Genomic DNA, 21,077 nt, shown 5'->3' with positions numbered 1-21,077 from the left:
ATGAAATCTGGTGTTTTGTACGTTAGGTTCCCTGGCAAACGGCATACTGATAAACTTGCATTTAGCCTGTCTGCCTTGCTTAAACTGATAAAACTTGATACATACTTTCAAAAATTTTGAGTTGTCTAGCTTGTTACATCTTTTTAGAATTTTGGGAAGCCACAGAACATGAGCTAAAATCGTCTGTCACGATGATTAAGACATTAGGGCTACCGCACACGAGTTTCTGTGGCTGGCCCCATGCTTTAAGTATGCAGTGGAGATCGGCTCATATTCGGGCTGGCACGGCTAAAAATGCGGTTCCTCGTAGACCCTATTGTGGGACGTATATTCCCATCATTCCTGCTTTTTGGAATAGAAATCTTTTTCTTTCGATTTATTCAAAAACATTAAAAAGTTTTAGATTTTTTTCTCTACAAAGCAAGCCTATGTGAGATACGATTGAGGCCATACAGAAAAAGTGGCTTTTCGCTGATCGCAAAAATAAGCAAAACGCACACGATCAAAGCACAGTACAGATATGCGCGGCAGTTCACTGTCAGTCAGGCAGACATCACGTACGTACAAGTACTTGTACCATGTACTGTACATTCTTAATGCCAGCGCATGGGAACTTTCCACCCCGATGTGAGAACAATCGCGTCCGATCACTTCAGCGGGAGTTCGGTCGCACAGAATCACTTCGGCCAACGCCGCCAAGTAAGCACTCCCAGTGCTACATACTTCATTAATACAGCGCATCAATATAATGAAGCGGGTTTTTTCTACCATGCTAAAATCAATCAAACACCTTCCTCCCATCGCAAAATTGTCCGATGCACCGAATTAACCCACTCCAACCATTGAACATCAGTTCCTAATAATTCATCGCAATAATACTCTGTCACGAAAAAAAATCCCAACATCACAACAAAAAACCCCCAAAAAATCGCATTCCACCAGAGGTAGCACTAACGCTTCTTAAAAACCCCACTTCATAAAAGCCAAATTCAAGCAAGATCATAAACTCTGTGAATTAAGAAAAGTAAAGAGAGAAAAACAACAAAATTAATAAGAAATCCAGGCCCGCATGAAATCGGTTGTGTCAGTCGTCGTCAATCAGCGGATGGTCTCTTTGGACTGCTCCCACTGCATCACCGGCATCCTCCCGCACCGCGTGGTCGATGAGGGTCAGCTTGGGTCCGTTGACCATGATGAGGCCGCGGTGCGGATCCCCCGCGGCATTCTGCAACAGCGGCGCTGACACCGTCGGCAGCACCGTCGTGTGGCTGGCCAACCGCGACGCGCTGACCGTACGCTTGAGATCAAGAGGATCAGATAGGGGCGCGTTGGCCGTCAGCGCCGGCTGGGCGGGATGCTCGCCGTTCAGCCAGTAGGTCACCATTTGACCTTTTCCCTGCAAGAATCGTCAACCGTCGCACCGCACGTCGCACGACGTTGTTCGTGTAATGTAGCAACAAGTAATCTTCATCTGCATGGAGATTTTCTAATATCTAATACCGTTAAGCAACCATACTAACTAGAAGAAAAAATAATGAAGTATAAAAACCTAAAAATAATCATTTCTAAATTAAAGATAGACAACAGCAATTTGCCTTTTCATGTGTTTTTCACTTTTTCGAACTTCAATTGCGGTAATTTTGCCCCATATATCGCGGAGGAAAAGCGATTAAGCCGTCGCACTACGTTATCTCTCACAGTGATAACATGAATATCGATAACATGAATATCGACAGCTAATGTCAAACTTTTTTAAATCTGTGTATATAGTGTATAAAGTATTTAAAATGGTACAAAATTTTAACCATTGAAGACACCATTTTGTTTGTTGCATAAGTGAATTCTGTAAACAGTGTTCATGAACAAACTGGCGATAAATTCTAGGGCAAAACTGACCTTCACGTCCAGTTCCCCGCGCAGTTCCAGATCGAAACTGCCGAACTTAACCAAGACATTCCGACACGCTTCACTGCAGTGAATTCGAAGAGCTACAGAAAGAGAGCAGCGATTCACATGAGTTGACGAGAATCACGCCCGAAGAGGCACTATGCAATATCGTCGTAAGAAAAGAACAGCGGTTAACTTTGCCACTGAGGGGGCTGCTTTATGGGGTTAACAAAGCCGCTGAAGGTCGCAAAGTGAGAATAAAAGCCCGGTTATAGCATCCTTGCATCACTTACGTAGACTGTTGCTTTCCATGCGTGACGCCGTGTTAACAGTATCGCCGAATCTAATCAGGAGCACATCATGAATAATAAAATAACCCAGCAACGTCGATCGCAATTTCCACTTACAAACAATATCTCGGCATTTTTAATCCGACGACTCCAGCAACAACCGGGCCAGTATGCTGCAATGGGCAAAACAATCATCAATCTTACTTCTTTCACTTTCGCAGATTTGCAATTAAAAACAAATAAAAGTGCGATAAAATGGTACATGCTGCATTTAAATACAGAGTGTACAGTATCACAGACGTTTATTTTTTGAATTCAAAACTACGTACCTATGTAGCTCGAAATTAAACTTGAAATCATAATTATTTTAAATAAAAGTGCCAAATATTGTTTGTTAATCCAGCTCCTACCGGCATACATAAATTTCGGTTCACGTACACCGCCATGTAACGTAACAAACGATAAACTTTAACGTTATTCGTGCTAAGTCGAACCAAATTCTCGGGAAAATTCAATCACCCACCCTGGATCGTCGTGTTATTTATAGCCTGACCATATAACGCACAAGGGAAATAGAAAAAAATCGGACAATACGACCTTGTGTAAAGTGCATAAAACTGCAGTAAAAATGTCGTGATCGTGGGATGGCCACAACACTCACCATGCCAATCCGAACACGCAGCTGATCATTCGGTCGATGGCGAATCTCGAACTTTTTCACTTTTTCGATAATACTGAGCGACATTCGGGCAATTTCCCGCGCATGGAGATCTCCTACAAACACAATAATATACCATCAGAAAGACACTTAAGCCAGCTCCTCCAAGCAATGTTATAAAAAAAAGGGGAGTACACGGCCTGAACAAATACCTTTTCAAAAGTTTCAGTAGATTTTCACATCGCTAAAGAGGGCGTTATAACTGCCATTGCACTACAGTGATTATCAAAGCTACGCAATATGTACTTCCTAATTGTAAGTTCCTAAACACCTGCACACTACAATGCAGAAACCGGTGGAGTTCAGCGGAAAACCAAACAAAACATGTATAATTCGTTGCTTCAAACAGAAATTGTTTTAAAATTTTTAAAATTAAATTAGATTTATTTTTAAAATCAGATAATTTCTAAATTAAAGTACGGTACCATTTACGCCATTATTACTCAAATAAAACTCCCAGCCTACAACTTAAAAGAAAACTCGCTATATAATACCACTTCAATCCCAAAAAAACGGATTAAGAGAACTGAATGCGGTAAACAAATTTTGAAAATTCATGTGTTTGCAAAATTGAAGGTCCTCAGAGAGAGTCAAAATGAAAAATTCTTACGAAAAATTTTGTTAACTGCTTTTCGTGCCAGTTTCTCCGGCTTCGAAGTTTTCTTCTACACTGCGTCACAGTTGGTACGATTAGCCACGTACGAAGCGGCGCAATTCTGTCCCATCCCCGAATGGATCATTAGCCAAAATTCACTTACCGTTACGCAGTGGCAGTCCACTAACGACCTGCAGGCAAAAACGGACAGAATAAGATAAAAAAGCGTAGAGCTCCATTAAGCCGCCATTATACGGCCTGTCCCGGTTAGGGCAGGACAAGCGCGCGTCAACGGAATCAGATTAGAATATCCTTACCACATAAGCGTCACCAATGGTTTCCTACAACATACACATTTTATCGATCAGCACAGCACAATCTTAAACCGGCTACAAGCCACTCCACTTGACTTACCACTTTGTACACATCAAAACCCATCGTAATGGCATCAAAGCATCTACAAAGAACACAGACAGACCGCGGGATTATACAATGCAATTGCTGCCGACACGGGATAGCGGCAATTAATCGATCCGTCCCACTCAAGGACACACTTACGTGTACAGATCGTTTAGGAAGTTCACGACCTAAATCCAATAATGAACACTGGTCAATCGTGTTAACGGGATTCAGTTGTAGCAAATTACGTGGAGGAAGAAACGGATGCTTACCTGCATTGGAGTACTTAATGCCGATAGTGTCGTAAAACCGACAATATCACTGTAACAAAAATCTTGGATTTACTCATACGTGACCTCCTGAAACCGTGCTTTATGAGCATTTCGAAAACGAACCGTCATGGGCATTGAATTACGTGCCATTTCACTACGTTCTAGCACCAGTGAAGTGAGTAAATGCTTTGACGTACAAGTATTACATACGTGATACGAGTAAACATCACAACTGGCTTCTTCAACCCGAAGTACCGACAGAAAAATGACAAACTAAACGATCAACGGTAACCCACAATTCCATGCCAAATGAAATACATGTCAGTTTACAAAAACAGAAATTTTTGTTAAGCCATTATTCATTAGGATACTACACTGGATACTACGGAAGTAAAATGTGAAGTTGTCAACATCTGAAGAAGTATAAGTTTCGTTTACCTGAAATAAATGGTAACCGAATCGTACGATTCGGCCTTGACCGGTTGGCCCTTGATTAGCTGACCAGCAACCTGCCTGTAGAAAAGACATCATCAGCATAGGACTAACAAATTTTGCCAAAAAATGTCACTAACGCCGGTAACAGCTGATAAAGTAACTCTTCCGCTTTTCGTTTTTGTTCCAGGTAATCTGCTGTGCGTTCGGCCACCAGGCTCTCCAGATTATTGGCATACTGTTCCATGCGCTTTAATAAGTTGTCCAGGATGTTTCCGCTTTCATTGTCTCTGGAATTCGAATATTTGTTAGTGAACGACAAGCACTATGCTATTATCATCAGGAAAATCCAACCCGCTGCACAACCCGATTATGTTCCCGCTAGTGTTTATTTAAAATTGCAAAACTGAAGCTTCCATTTGGTAGAAAAATAGAGATCGTATGCGAATTTGCGTTCACAACAACGAGATCAACATTTTACTGGCTGCGATTTTCTAAAGCAGTCCTACCACCGACGACTTGACAAAACGCCATCGCTCTACAACGCGCTACAAATCATAACCAAAGCAGCACTTAATTCGATCGTTTCATAGTTCGTACCCTCCAATGCTTCTTCATCTTGCCAGTAAAATATTACCAATTAGTTAGACTAATTTTCGAATATCTGGATTATTTAGGAACAATTAATAAGCGTATTTAAATTAAAGCATAAAATCCAGCATCCTACCCTAGTATAATGTCTATATCGGTATATTAGTAAGATGCAAATAACAGCATAGCCGGAAATTTTCCAATAATCCCGACAGCGTTCAAAAACGTTTTTTCCCCTAACCGTAATAATCAGTTGTCACTTTCTACCGAAAACAGCCACTAACAGTTAACTAACCTATTGAGCCGGCGGATGATGGTCCTAAGTGAATTGAAATCCGGTCTGACATTGGGATCTTCACTCCTGCCACAACAGTCACATACAGACATATAGTCACACTGTTACAGCACAATAATAACGCGCACGTCAATCCCCCCGATGGATTTGAATAATCCCCAGAATAAATGCCAGTCGGCGCAAAAAAATGGGACAAAATTACCAGGCTTTTTCAATCATCGACACCAGCGACTGGTCCTCCACGGCAAACGACTCCAGGGTGGGACGAAAGGGAATCGGCTGAACTTGAATCACTTTGTCAATTATCTCTGCAATACACAGCCCATGACCATAATGTAATCATTATCCCAACGCCAACTTTATCCGTTTTCCGGCTGCATTAAGAGCCGAAGCATTCTTATCATGCGCTAATAATTAATTCAGAGGCATTCACTCTAATACCTTACACGTTAATGCAACTTCTGAAACGAACGTACATTATGCGTTGGACATTTATCATAAACAACAAGATCCGCGTATGCAAATGGAATATACACAATAAACTGTTTTATTCGGCGCCAAAATGTTTGACAAAACACTACCCTAGTAACACAACAGTAAACGCGCATGGAGTGGTTCTGCTGCGTTTTATCGAGTATAGATACTACTGCGGTACAGCAGAAGAAAGCAAACTGAATTAAAAAGAATAAAAAACAAAACCGTATACAACCCATAAATCATTTCAATTCAAGCGCAAGAACAAAAACATAAAAATAATTACATTAAAAGTTTCAGGAAAAACCTAGAACCGCCAAAAATAATAGTAGTAGGATAAAAAACGAAATGACAAGTGACTAAGCAGTATGTATCGCATAAGAAGTACACGAAACTAATCCTAACTTTCGCACCTACACACAATCCCAGTAAATAAACCATTCCATACAGAACCAACAATCTAAACAAATCACACGCCACCCAAACGTAATCAATAACCATACATGCAGCCAACTCGCAGATAGCCATTTCCGGTGTAGAGGAAGGAGAATAAATGGTGATTTATGAGCTTTAATTGCATCAAGCACCTTTTACCGGAACACACACCAGGCACTACAGACCGGAAAAAAATCATTACCAAGCTCATATTTCAAATCCCCCCAGCGCCCGACAGGCCAGTGTCATTTGTCAATGTTTGGCCAGGCTGTAATACTCCCATACATCAAAATAAACAAAATCTGTACGGAATATAAGGGCGCGCGTGTTTGCCACTCGTGGGCAAACACGGCTACTCCTTCATTCACGGAGGGCACTGTATCTGTATATACCGAGCCGTGCCATCCGACAATAAAACCGGCACACTCCCTTCAGCCGTAAAAAAACGCTTAAAATAAATCCAAATCCGAAACACGGCCTGCGCATATAATATGTCTTTTCACATTGCTAACAAATATGAACTAGTTTAACTTTTTCTAAAGCGTTTCGAAAAGACCGATGCTACCTGAAACTGTGGATATCTATACAAATCACTACATTTGGAACAAGATTTTCAAAACTGGCTGATAAAAGCGATAAAATGTTCCGCCAACTTTGTGGATTCCCCCTTTAAAGCAGCTATATCTTACCTTTTCTAACGAGATATCAACTATTTTAACTGCAGTGTGTACTATGTAAAGTATGCACACGTATAGCAGAAAGAGCTGTATAAAAAAAAGGTTTACCTTAAGCACGAAGAATACTGCCATATTTACACCACGCACATCGCAAACTAAAAAAATCTACTTCCAATACATACACAACTTAGGAGACTAGCGAATATACGAGGAGAAAGCTAATATCTTCGGTAGCGCAGTCAAAATCCCGAGTCATTTCGAACACTTGGCTCATGCACATTTGACTTTAACAGCCAACCGAAGAAGGCTGTCAATCCTCTTAACTTGACCGTCCGCCGTGGATAGGTGCGCCAATCAACACCGTTCTAGCTAAACGGAGACTGGCAACCTCCTACGGTTGACTGTTTAGTCAAATCGTGCATGCGCACAGTCAGTGCCACAGTGTTCGAAGAGTCTCAGGAATTTGAACGCGCTACCGAAGATATTAGCTTTCTCCTCGTACTAGAGTAACAAAATCAGCTTCACGGATATTCACTGCAGACGCAGTCATGGAAAATCGTATCCACAACACTACAATCATTGTATTTTAGCCTGAACAAGCAAAGTTGGGGCACCCGATCGCACCCTTTTCACACCGAATCCCAACATCAAAAATTTTATATTCTGCAACGGAGCAGGTAAGATAATTATCAATCGAGAAAACATGCAACAAAATCCTTATTCTTCGCAAAAACTCTCATCATCAAACGATCGAAAGCTGAAAACTCAAACACCACTTACGTGCTGAATGCTCCGGCAACGTATCCATAAATTCCAAAAACAGCGTTAACTTAGACGACAGACATCAGAAAATTAATGACCAATGCGGGAATGCACACACTGCTTTCACGCTACCAGCAAAACGTGAACAAAAAAAGCCCCATGCAACACATCTGCCACTATCCGCGTTCAACTCCATCCATCTAAACCCATACTTTCTCCCACCATCCATCTCTTCCACTGCTTTTCCCCACTCTCACCCCGCCCCTGTATCGATCGCTCCTCCCGCCGAAGTTTGATACATTACTTACTGACTAGCAAGTTATCAACAATGAGTCAATGACTACCGCACCCAATTCAGGCGTTCTCGACGTACCCTTGGGATCATTGGTTGGTGTCCGGCCGGCGGTTGTATCGGTGTCGCTGATGTAGAAGGGTCCATTGCGGTAGATGATCTCCTGGGCGATGATGGCGAAACTGTACACATCGCCCTTCTGTGTACCGGAATGGTTGGGACGGCGCTGCCGTAACAGTTCCGGTGCCGTCCACAGTTTCTCTGTCAAAATACATCTCGATCAGACAACGTAAAGTGGTGAGCGAGATGGTTCCGCTTGGCAGCAGGGATACCCTCTACAGAGTATACTCTAAAGTCTACATGGAGTCCACCCATCCACTGGATGGATGATTGCACAAAATATGCATTACAAAACAGCAAAAACAAGGTAAAAACAACGTAACCGGTCGCATGGTACTTGTTCTGGATAACACCGTCAAAAAGTTAACTTAGACCATTTCGTCGATTTCAAGTTTCTTTAATTTTTCAATTCCTGTACTGGTTCGGTAATTCCTGCAACCAGGTGCATTACGACAAACAGCTTAACTACCTGTCTAATCCAGCCGCTATTGCCTCATGTTTTATCAAGAATTTATATAGTACTTAGGTTAACAGAATCCTGTATTAACTGCTAGCAAATATCTTTGATGGAATTATATCTCCCAAGTTTGTACCAATTTAAAAAAACCACAGTAAAAATAACACCAAAAGTTCCGACAAAAAGTAATTTTGAAATCCAGCCAAGGCTATGCTCTTATTGTGCAGAGTTTTATGCGATGTGAGATTTATGCAATAGGAAATGGCATTTTTTCAATGTTCTTTGAGCGAGCCCACACACTACAGTTATCAACAGTGTACGTAATCCCCCACTCTACAGATTGCACATGAGAACGCTACAACGGGATACCGCATTCTGATGATTTTGCAAAAAATCCTCCCTGCTTGTACCGTGTTTGTCAAAAAAACGGCATGCTGTTGCTGACTATTTGTCTCCTTCCGACCAGCGATCCTTGCACAGCATCGCAGACAGGAGAACAGCGGTAGCAAAAGAGCGGAAGTCAAGTTTTAACTTACTTTTCCAATAGGCATGCGAGCCGACATCACTCTCCACTGGTTCCTCGGCCTCGCGCATACAATGCGGCCCATAATCTGCAAGAGCAACACAATTACGCTGATACATCAATCAGGGCTAAGTGGGCCAAGCGCTCCCCCAGCGCCATCATGGGAAGATTGCCTGCCAGCCGCTAACGTGATCAGTGGAGATTGGGCAACGCGGCCAAACAACAACTAACCGGTTATCTTCAAGACGAACCGGCTATCCACCACACAGTTGGAGCTCTTTAGATTGCCGTGGGTGCGTAGCTCACTGCCGTGAATGTAATTCATGCCCTATCCACAAACATCAAAATTTGCTGATTCTGAACAAACGGCAGTCAAGGGGCTGGGCAACAAGCGATCAGTGTGCAACATCAAACAAATGTCAAAGATTTTCAGTGAAAATTCTGCCAATCTCATGCTTGTCGAATAAATTGTTATATAATTTGAAATTTTTGAGTACTATTATTAAATCTCAGCAAATTTCCATCAGAAAAATTCACCGGCTTTGTTTAAAAGTACATCAAAAACATAAAACAAAATACCGAGCACACTTTATAAACGAAAAGCGATACTGACCTTGGTGAGATCATGCATCAAAGAATACCTGCAAATGATGGAAACATGTTACACGGTTATATTACATACGTATCAGGTTGCAGGTATTCAAACAAACCGAAACATCCAGTCCAACTGAATCTCCTCATTCTCCAATATGTCCTAAAGACAAAGAACTGTTTAGAAGCAAAATCAATCAGCTCGTCAGCAAATGGAAATTAAAAGACAAGTCAGCATTTCTTAACGATTATCGGTCAAGATACTGATTTCACAATGCAAAAAAATCTATAATTAAGAGTTTTCACTGCGGTTATTCCCCATTACAAGTATTTTCTTTAAATTCAACAGTAATGAATTTTGTCAGTAATACACCTGGGTGTCAAACGCCCTTATACTACGCCGACAACATAAATAGACGAGCATACGTGCATGGTTTAAAAATTAGAAATGATACTGTTTAAAATAACCGATAAATGCAAATACACGATACAGAAGTTTTTGTAATAAATTAATAATGTTATAAGTACGTATTTCAAAGTAATGCAAGGCGTACTTCAAGACTGCCCTTCGGGCAGTATTCAAACAATAGACATGGCGGGACCGAATCAAAACAGGCTCCAATAAACCTCGCGAGATGTTCATGCTGCAGACCTTGAACCTGTAAAAGAGAGTGACAAAAAAGATTTACGTACCACTTGGTAGAAAACTGACCATTTTAAATTCGATCAGTAACGGCCTCGATAGCGGAATATGCTGCTCGTTGAGTCTTTTTACGGCACACAGCTGCTTCTGCTTCCTGTACGTGGCAGTTGGCGCGAAGATCTGTTTACACTTTCCCATAGCCAGCGAATCCACCGACATGGTGTCATCGGCCTTCACCTGCAATCATTTACCACCTAGATAATCAACCGCTGCCAAAACTCCGAGAAGCGCGATAAGCGTAATTATTTTTACGAAGATTACTTCGATAACCTGTGAGAATACTGCCGAATGCAAGCGCAAACAAGGTCATTTCACAAACACAAGCACCTGGAAACGGCGCACAGGCACGGGGCATTATTGACGTTATCAACACTGAAACAGCCAAAAATTTCTCATGGTATTCACCAACTTCCTCGATCGAGCCCTATCAGAGTAAGAAAGCTTTTACAGATCTATTATATTCAGTTAAGACTCAATTTCGGAATTACCCAAAGTAAAATGGGCTCGATACCGTAGCCAGCTCATTCATCAATGACAGCAAATCTTCGACGGGTCGCAGGAGTTGGCCGTAATACTATTGTCCTTTTCGTAGCACATCAACAACGACCCATCGCTATTTTGTCTCACACCATCTTCTTGTTCATTTTAGATCAAATTTTGTAAATTTGTATGCGTAAAAAAGTAATATGTCAAACATGCAAAGAAATATCAACTCAGGATTAAATTTATTATTTTCAACATGCCATCTTCTCTAATTACCGGAGCACTCCGAAAGAAACTTAGGTATGTACCCACAAAATTCGCACAAAAACGAATAACAATTTTGTTTTCTCCAATTCAGTTGCTATCTTCGAATTTGCTATCCACGGTGGCAGAATGCGTAACTTCTTAAGTCGTTCATCAAATTTAAATTTTTCTTCCATAAAAATCTATCTGCTTGCGAGGGGACCGAACCGGGGAAAAATTTTATCTGTATTTTTTGTAAAACGCAGACTGCTGAGGACGTTAACAATGATGATTTTGGAAATATAGACACAACTCAAGCTGCGTGAGATTGCGGTTTACCAGACAGTTGGCACTCTTCAAAATTAGTGTTGGAAAAGCATCAGACACCAAAAGATCAACCTCACACGAAACCGTTAAATTTCACAGCATTCTCAAATAAAATTATGTACACGGTACACGATTGAGCAATTGAAGATTGAGCCAATTCACTTTTCACTTTTTTGCCGGTTCACTTTTGCTTTTTCCAGTTCAGCCAGTTTAATTCTGCAATTTTTGCAAACCTTTAATAAGCTTTGTTTACTGTCCGAGCGGCGCATTTCGTCCTTATTCCCCCAGTCCAACTCATCGTATTTAATCAGCCAGGTCATCATAGCTATATCCGATTCTTTCTTGAAATGGCTACAATAGAACAGTTATTCGTTACCGACACAACGACACCATTGAAAATTAAACAACAAACCTTACCGCCAAATCAAAAATGGTCCCAGCAGCAAAGCAATAACCACAACCTGCAAAATAGACACTTCGTTCTCGTTCATCCAGTCGGCACTCTGCATATCTCTCCAGAAGAAGATTAAAAATAAGCAAATTACTCGCGCCCATTTTGTTTTGTTAACTCAAGTTTATACAGCATGGGAAAATTCATTACACGAATTTTTTTTCATGAGGTCAAAACTCGTACGTACCGACAGAACGATCGACACAATTCCCCATGTCGTGATAACTACGAAAAATCCCGTATTACAAAGTGAAACAAAAATTGCGTAGATTTATTTCTTGTACCGGGCTGGCATTTGGATCCGTCAAAACCGCATTCCGGAGTGTCCGCAGGCGGCAGCCCTCCCGGACCGGGCCAGTGGATTTTAGCGTCCTTGGTTTCGGCATATTTCTTCTCCATGCCCCAATACGTAGCCACCTCCTGTAACCCCAAATTCTGCATCAAAATCAAATAACTGTACCGGTTTTACGGGGACAAACACCTTTAGCAGTCCTGTCGTTGGCTCCATATCCAAAATGGAATAGTCCACATGGCGATCGTTGTTAGAATCCACAGTGAAATTTCCAACAATCCCTACATGAGAGAACACTTCGCATCAGTATAATGATAACATCGTACAAAGCACAAAGTACTTTTTTAGCAAACATATCTCGACAATCCTTTATTTTAAATCTAGATTTTCTCGAGTTTTCTGCTTTTCGAATAAAATGACTGGGAGAAAAATCTGTTCCTTGTTCAAGTAGGCGACAGCAGTCACAACCTTTTCGCATGACAGGTTTATACGGTCCTGGAATTTTAATTTTTAAAGAGAAGACTTTCTGAATTTTAAGACACTTATTATCTCGATTAAATAATGTAACACGCGAAAAGAAGCCTTAAAGACTGCGCTCTAGAAACAGCGCTCCGCTAGCCTGACAACTATTTATTACCCACAATAATAAGTGTTAATCCCATCTGACATGTGGCAAAAATAGCTGTCATAACTGAGTGACGTCACTAGCCAATTTAATTAGTGCCTTCAGCTACAATAATGTCACGCTGTTTTCGTAGGATACTTTTTAATTACTTCACCTCAACATTCACCGAACAAAGCATGACCATGTCGGCCACACTAAACAAGCCCATCAAATTATATGTCGGATGAAAACACTACCGCACCATAAATCACACATGACAGAGAACCATAATAAGCTTACGGTATTAAAACGGGATTTTTATTGCAGAACGAATCATCGTCCGTGATCGGAAGCCGCAACACCGCTATCTTATTTGCAAAAAATTGCAGTCTAGAGGTCACATGTTTTTCGTACCTGGCAGTGTGCGATTCTTCATCAGTTCGTGAATAATTCTCCCATCCTTGGCTGAATAGCCCATGCTGACCGCTTCTTTCAAAGCCGCCACATACAGTAACAGCGCTTCATAAAACGATGCGGCTTCGGGATTAACCTGCATAAGAACCAGTGAAAAATATATATATTCTATTATTTTCTAAGAAAAAATGAGCAAAACAGCGGAGTGATATTCAATATTCTCAATAAAGGTTTTTTCATGATTTTTAAATATGTACTTTTGCAGTAGGCTAGTACTGTTGAATAATAATAAATTAATAATTAACATACCAGCGCATCGCGGTCACGGAAATCTGGAAACTCCTGTCTTGTTAATCGCTTGACGTCGTTGGAAAACATGAGATATGGTTCGGTCGTGGGTGTCCGTGGTCGCACCGTCAACACGGACTCGAAGGCTTTCCGGGCTCGGGTATTGTTGCCCTCGTCCATGGGATCCTCCCAGATCTTCTGATCCGTAGTGGTGCTATCAAACGATACTGATAAACAATTTCCAAAGCTACCAATAAAACCAGTACCAACCTTGCCGCTAACTCGATATTAATAAACACCTAAAAATAATATGAAAAAAGTAAAATGCACTCGTTAAAGGGGGATGCTTTCCAGGTTCCTACCCATTCTCCTGAGTCCAATAAGCCCATGGACTCTGCTGTCAGGAGAAGCCGCCGAACGGTTCTGGCGGAGGCGCAAATGGTAATGACTGCAACAAAAATAATGTCTTCAATCCATCACAGCATTTCACAGTTAATTTACGGTATTTAATAACATATGTATTTATACATCTCTAATTACCGTTAAAAAATTTTTTTAACGAAATGACCGACATGAACTGCAACGTCAGATAGATCAGGACACCGCCGTGCTTTTCATTCTGCAGTGTTTTCCATCATCTACTGATGAAGTGTTGCGGGATATGTCTACACACCGCAAGTCCGCAACCAGAGTATCTCCAAAGTCCAAACGTTTTCATATTATCTCATCATAAGTTTATATTATCTGATATAAGTTTGCAGTGCAGAACGATGAAAAGCCCCGAGCATGCTGGTTGATTTTAGGCAACCACGAACCGCGTAGTGTTAACATCATCATCAACCTTGGCCTTTGCCAAACAGAGATCAAGATCGGCCATCCCGCCGGGGCACTTAATCCCGGCCTAAAGCCCTTTCACCCAGCATGTATTCAAGCGCCTACCCCGTCTTAAAAGTGACACCGTCACGGCGGCATCGCAGTCCGTCTCTAACACCGGAGCTTCCGCCTAAGTAAATTACGCGAACTCGAAGGGGTATTTATAACTTGTTACAGCTGGCCCGTTAACGAAACGTCTCCATTAGACGAATCGGGCTAAGACAAGGAGCGCGCGCCGCGTAAAGAGCGTCGAGCTAGCTCAACGCCCTCAAATTAGGATTTGCCGACAGATTTCCCCCGAGAAATACATCCTGACTCCACGGCATATCCCGACCTTTGCCTAATGAACACAGCCCACAGCCGCATAGTGTGCTGTTAATTGATAGTGATCGCTGACTTAAATCAATGCCTCAAGCGTCAACATCAACCTCTATCAACTGCCACACCACATCATCGTTACCGACGCAACCATGCATGCATAACATGTCGCAACAACACCGGGAAGATCAATTCCCGTGGAAGACCCCGCTTGCTAATAGTTCATCCACATTCGCATCAAAACGGACGGAACTAATTTCCAAAATTTAAAATCATTTAAACTTTTCCAGCACAGATGCTTACTATGAGCTAATAATATAAAAATTCATTGTATGTTTAAAAATAGGTAGACAATAGACATATCATTAACACTAATCATATTGCTGTAATATATTATCGACGCATCTATGGAAGTGTCTATGAAAAAGATTATATAAGTCATATAACATAACCATCTGCCTCTTGAAGAATTAGGATCAAATTCAACAACCTTGAATGACTCTTAAAAACATAAACTTATAGTCTCAACGATAAAATGTTAAGAAATTAATTTTTAGAGAAGCCATTTTCTAAGAAGTTTTTTTCCAGAAGATTTCGTGATAAAACAACCCTATCCGCTGCAGTATTATGGACACAGAATCCATCCAGGGTAATTATATGTATTGATTCGCATGAGTATCTTTGTAATCCCATTGGAACACAAAGGAAAACGCGACTTAGTACACCAGAGAGACCTGCTCTGGGACATGGGCCATCAGGCGCATCTGGGTTTGAATTTCCCAGTCACGACAGTTGTCTTTTGGTAAAAACAGACGCAATGTGACGTCTCTAAGCGGGCTACATTCCAAACATCCTGCACTTTTGTATACAAACAAACCAGCCACCGCGCTGCCGCTCAATCCGATACTGCCGCTTCACTTACTGCGTGCATGCAATGTCACATCCTCTAACATGAGACGGAAGTTCACGTCGGGATCCGATTCATCGAAACTCTTTTGAAAAGGCGGCTTATTCCAGATCTTCTTGCTCTTCATAGCCCAGAAAAAAGCCTCCTGGGAAAAGTAACCTGCAAAAAAAGTAAAAATAAAGTTAACGATCGTTTCACCAAACAAAAATAGTGATCAAATACAATGGAATACAAATTTTTCCCATGACAAATTGAGACCATATCACTGCACCATGTCATCACATTGACGCGATCACCGCAGTCCACTTACTCAGATTGTCTCAGTAACAGAGCATAAAAACGTGTGTCTGTTAAAAAAGCAAACCGAAAATACGAACTAGTGATCACTGTTAAGCTCATTTATTGTAGAAAGAATTCAAATACATTGTACAAGGTCAAATCGCTGATTGCTTATATTTTGCACTAAACTACAAAGATTTTGCTCACAAATTAGCAATAAATTTAAGGATGCAAAGGCATATACGAAATACGTATTACTAAAACTACAAAGTAGTAACTTCGGTTCCATTATAGAATAAAATCAATAAATAGTTTACTGAACGCGAACAGAACTATTTGGTTATTCATTATAGGAACATTAAAGACATAAATAATTATTTACAAATTACAAGGCAGTGAGAGTTGTTATTTTACAGATATGTTCGAGTCAGACATATAGTATATTTTCGAGTGTATTTTACAGATATTTTCTGGACCATTTATTAAGTCTCAAAACTTGCAAGACATTTTTGTCGGATGGCAGGCAGCCCCCAATCAATAATACTAATGTGATTCCCGTCAATCAAACTAATATTGGCTTGCAAGCGTGCTACCTGTCACGCCACATAATAACGCTGTGTCAACATTCAACAAACGCAAACTGAATTAATTGCCCCGCCGCACTTCTCCTTTTAAAAAGGGTCTGTGCTTCAATGCAAAGAAACCAATCGCAAACAAATAGGGAGTAAAAGCTGCGCTAACCCAGTGAAAAGTAAATATCAACAGTTGCATAAATGTAGCAATTACAAAAATTTCTTTTTGTGCTCGTATCTCTAAAGACTAAACGCACCCCTCAACAAATAAGTAAGCGACCGAATCGGCTGCAAGAAACGCGCAATTTTATGCCGATCGCATGGAAAGCCTTAATTCTGACTGGCACAATTTTGTTCTTCTATTTTCTATATACACTCGTTCTTCTGCTGTTCTTTTTAATCAGATAAATTAAAAGCTATCCGAAATTAAATTAGAAATTATCCGGAAAATGAATTTTTTGCAATAATCCATGAGCGGCAGCGCAAGTATCGATCTCGGCAGTCAAGCACAGTTTGCACCACTCAAATTTAACGACCGCACCATCATTTTTATCCAACGCTACGTATAAAAAAGCCAATAAAATTTCCTGTGCCAAAATATGAACATAATTTTCCAGCCCGGCAGCCACCATAAAGGCGGAAGTGGAAAGCGATAACAAACCAAATACAATCGCGATACTTACATTCGGAATGTCCACGATTCTTCTCGGATATGAGATCCGAATAGAAGAGTCCGACTGTATTCCAGTTGAATTTGCGCAGGATTTCTGTCATTACGTCACCCAGCTGACCGTAAAAGCCATTCATGCGAGTCATAAGCGCATACTCGGTCTGCAAAAATAAACATGCTTCTAGAAACAAAATTCTTTGCGCCCGATCGCCCCGCTTCTTAAATTACACCCTACTGTCAATAATGGAATCATCCACTTGAGTATCTATCTAATGTGACGTTTTACACCCCCCAACATGCCCAGTCAAGGACACCTTTGCAGCAGTACGCCACGATAAGTGGACTAGCCAAAGAATCTCAGCGAGAAATGCTTACGCGTTAACTTGATAGTTCAATATCCATCACTGTATAATCACTGCAGGAATCCGCAGTATATATGCATACACAGAAATATTGGACAATTCAGTTTCATTTTTTAGTAGGAAAAGGTTAAGAATTCAACAAAATCAATTTAACATGCGCAAATATTTTTATGGGCTTATCTATCAATTTATCATCAGAATAGTTATAGTAATTAAAACACAATCATACGAATATTATACTCCATTAAATGGAGAACTTATGAATTTACGTACTTAACTGCATCTTTTTCAAAATCGAGTAAACGGAAGTAATCGGCTTAGCCTAAATCGAGTAAACAGGAAAGTGCATACCTTGTTGTCGAAAACTAAGCTTTTTCCACTTGAGGTCAAAATGGGAATGCCCCAGCTGGCATTGGTAAATCGGACAACGGGCGCCAGGTCATAGATGCAGACCGGTCCAAAAAACACCTGAAACACAAGAAATTAACTTTAAATCATATTATGAAGACGCAAAATATAAAAATTGCGATAAACAGTCAAATTGTGCAAGAACATGGGATACCGGTATGTACAGCGCGATAATACGCAGCTCAAACATGCAAATTTCTTAAAACGCATTTCATATTCTTAGCAGACAAACAGTGTTTCTCGCTCAGAAGATACTTGTCCGGTGCCGTCTTTCTCAATTTCAAATTTTCTATCAGTTCGTAAACACATGTCATGTGCTCGGAAATCTATCATTCACTCAAAATTATTCGATTACATTCTTTCTGATTTTCATTGACCAGATTTAACAATAATAAGTCAATTAAAATTGTGCAAAACACCGAACCAATCAAATTTTTCATTCACCTGTTCCATTAGCAAAAACTGGAAATTTCATAAAGCTTTGTTAAACGAGGCGCAAAGCGGGAAGAAAAAGCCAATAACAATCAGCTGTATTTAGTTATCAGTTATTGAGTTGAAATCCATACGGAATTCCACTGCAAATCAATGCAAATCGATAATTCCCCTTGGCCGCATCTGATCAGCCATTCACCGCCAAAATCATGAGGTGCTATTATACTGTGTGGTTTGCGTTGCTTCCCGCAAGAACCCCCTCCGCTGCAGTACTCGTAACCAGCTGAGAGCGCAAACACTGAGAGTTGCCATTAGAATAATTACCGTAACCAGTGCGCCTAATTTCCCCACATCACGCAATTCAGTCCAACTTAAACAATGGTGTCAAAAGTTTTTCCGGGGGATCACAATAAATCGTACAAATTACACTGCGACCGGAGAGTCTGTCCGATGAGAGTCTGTCTCTTTTACAGGCACTTCACTGTATGTTTGCCCTCGCTATCATCTTACGAGATTTCAACAACCCAGTCAAAATGTCAACACAGTTCATCTTCCATGAAAAACCTAAACCAATCTGAAATGGACTCCTTGGAATTTTTTTGCTCATTCCAATGTAAACTACTAAACAATTCGTCGATAATTTCTGGCAAATAGAGCAAAAACCAATAAAATTAATTATAAAAAAAGAGCGAACTGCGTTAAATTCAAAAGACCAATAACTGCGAAAACCTTGCACACCGTAAAAAAAATTTTATAATTATTTAATGTTTTATAAAATTAACCTTTTTCCAACTAGCGAACCCATAATCGCTTAAAATTGATGTACAGCATCCAATGTATACAAATAAATATTCCCATTAAACTATTTGTGAAATGTGCCAAATAATATTTGTAAAATTTATAAAAATGATTGTTTGTGAAATTAATACCATTATTTATCCGTTATCTCTAATCAACAACAAGTTGCCACTAACAAACACCCAAATGAGCCAACAACGATAATAATCACTGCAAATGCCTTTACCTGAACTTTATCGCGCATATCGACGGCGCTCAACGGGCCTGCAAATCGTTATTCAATTTTCAAAGAAAGCACATTGTATTTATTTTCTCACGGTGTTTGATTTTTTGCTTACCGTACGTAGCCGAGCAATCACTCAAATCCGTCCACTAAAAAATAAAGAAAACACCGTAAAACAACAGTGACGCGATCAATAGGAAAAAGTAGCAAAAAATCCTCCCGCACCGTGACATTGAAGGAATAATTGGGCATGAGCACCGCGTGCACCCTGTCAATGGCCAGACGCACCACGGGCAGAATGCGGTGCAGGGACGCGGCGTAGCGGTCATTATTGGGGACAATCAGTCCGATAGTGACATTCTGCTTGTGTCCCACATTGTCGGCGGCCAACATCAACACACCAACACCGCACAACAGCCACACCACCCGTCCACACAACAACATTCCGTCACGGCAGCCGTGTGTGCGCGTCACATTAATCAACGCAAGAGACAGGGAGAAAATTAAGCGATCAACGCGCAATATGATTAGTGCATACTGGCCCCGCGCTCCAGGAAGTATCAGATCAGATTTCCCAAATTAAACAAATAGTGTCCCGTACACCGGGAAATGAAGAAATCCATGGCTTATGCAGCAGCAGCAATCGCCGCGATTATCCGAGTGAAAATGCTGTCCATCTGCTTTTCTTCGCTGCGCAACGGCGGCGACGCATAGCGCTGCCTTATCGCCGCCATCAACTAGATGCCGTTCTCCACCGTTTGTGACGACGTATCACTTTCATAAAAATAACGTATAACTCAGCAACTTTCCAAAAACAGACCCCCTCAGTCATGCAATGCCCATGCCACACGCGCAGACACCGAAAGGACGCATCACACAAAATTGCCTGTAGTTGGCATTTATCACACACACTGCTGCAAACGGCGCACACTGGCAACACACATTACACACACACCGTGTTTCAGGAAGGGAAAAGGATGAGAAAAAGTGTAAATGACCGCGCTTTTTCACATGAACGGCAATCGGAGACTTTGATTACAGCTGACGTGACAGGGGCATGATCGCAGGAAAAATTACAGAATAATTAAAGGGATAAAAATAGTCGGTGATGTGCTACAAATTATCAGGAAAAATCTGTGCCACTGGTTTACAACTGTAAAAACGCTAATTTGACGCTCCGGATGGACCGGACCGAGCCGATATATGCACTGCACTGCGGCAGCGGCGGTTGTTGTTGCGTAACGCGCAACGCCGCTGAAAGCCGTCCTCCTGGTTTTTGTCAGCCTTTCGCATCGTCCCGAGGCGTTTGCATTTTTTTCGAAAATAGTAGCATTTACAATAAGACACGGTTTAGGATGAGTTACTTAACAAATCAATGCCAACCTAACCGAAAACTGCAACTAATTGTCAACTTACGCTTAAGATAAAAATTGTACATATAACTATAAATTAAAACCTACACGCAGTTTGTGTACGCTCATGATATAATTTAATTAAAAAACCTTTATCCTTCTCTACCGAAGAAAATTGTGCTCCTAAAGTTGCATCTATATCGCAAGTTAAAAGCGTACTATTAAAATTAACGTTCACTTTGCCATTATTTTAAACAAACGGCTCAGT

The 21,077-nt window shown here is 40.9% G+C and overlaps 1 protein-coding gene across 1 annotated transcript; it reads right to left on the bottom strand.

The window, feature by feature from the left end:
* Positions 1-452: 452 nt before the first annotated feature.
* On the bottom strand, positions 453-20,628 carry LOC129586994 (atrial natriuretic peptide receptor 1-like). Its single transcript, XM_055480570.1, has 36 exons — positions 19,683-20,628; positions 19,573-19,606; positions 19,461-19,498; positions 17,948-18,064; positions 17,248-17,395; positions 15,729-15,872; positions 13,978-14,063; positions 13,886-13,914; positions 13,637-13,829; positions 13,328-13,463; positions 12,499-12,590; positions 12,302-12,437; positions 12,205-12,242; positions 11,984-12,027; positions 11,800-11,917; positions 10,523-10,690; positions 10,365-10,469; positions 9,930-9,973; positions 9,833-9,860; positions 9,451-9,547; positions 9,233-9,307; positions 8,201-8,380; positions 5,682-5,787; positions 5,480-5,545; positions 4,734-4,883; positions 4,600-4,674; positions 4,162-4,210; positions 4,049-4,077; positions 3,905-3,947; positions 3,808-3,831; positions 3,654-3,681; positions 2,839-2,951; positions 2,295-2,350; positions 2,181-2,230; positions 1,897-1,988; positions 453-1,396 (listed from the first exon to the last, which is right to left on the bottom strand). The coding sequence occupies exons 1-36, from the start codon at positions 19,899-19,901 to the stop codon at positions 1,085-1,087; spliced, it is 3,462 nt and encodes a 1,153-aa protein (XP_055336545.1). The 5' UTR covers positions 19,902-20,628; the 3' UTR covers positions 453-1,084.
* Positions 20,629-21,077: the final 449 nt, after the last annotated feature.

This window comes from Paramacrobiotus metropolitanus, unplaced genomic scaffold (genome assembly GCF_019649055.1).
Source record: "Paramacrobiotus metropolitanus isolate TYO unplaced genomic scaffold, Prichtersi_v1.0 Parri_scaffold0000023, whole genome shotgun sequence".
NCBI lineage: Eukaryota > Metazoa > Tardigrada > Eutardigrada > Parachela > Macrobiotidae > Paramacrobiotus > Paramacrobiotus metropolitanus.
The sequence above is the reverse complement of the archived record's forward strand: the minus strand, read 5'-3'. Positions and strand labels throughout refer to the sequence as shown.

Excerpts from the sequence above, each read along its gene's own strand:
- LOC129586994 (XM_055480570.1), bottom strand. The coding sequence starts at position 19,901 with ATGTTGTTGTGTGGACGGGTGGTGTGGCTGTTGTGCGGTGTTGGTGTG. Across the intron at positions 18,065-19,460 it reads ATATGCGCGATAAAGTTCAG|GTGTTTTTTGGACCGGTCTG; the intron begins GTAAAGGCATTT and ends CTTGTGTTTCAG. Across the intron at positions 8,381-9,232 it reads CTCGCATGCCTATTGGAAAA|AGAAACTGTGGACGGCACCG; the intron begins GTAAGTTAAAAC and ends GTATTTTGACAG.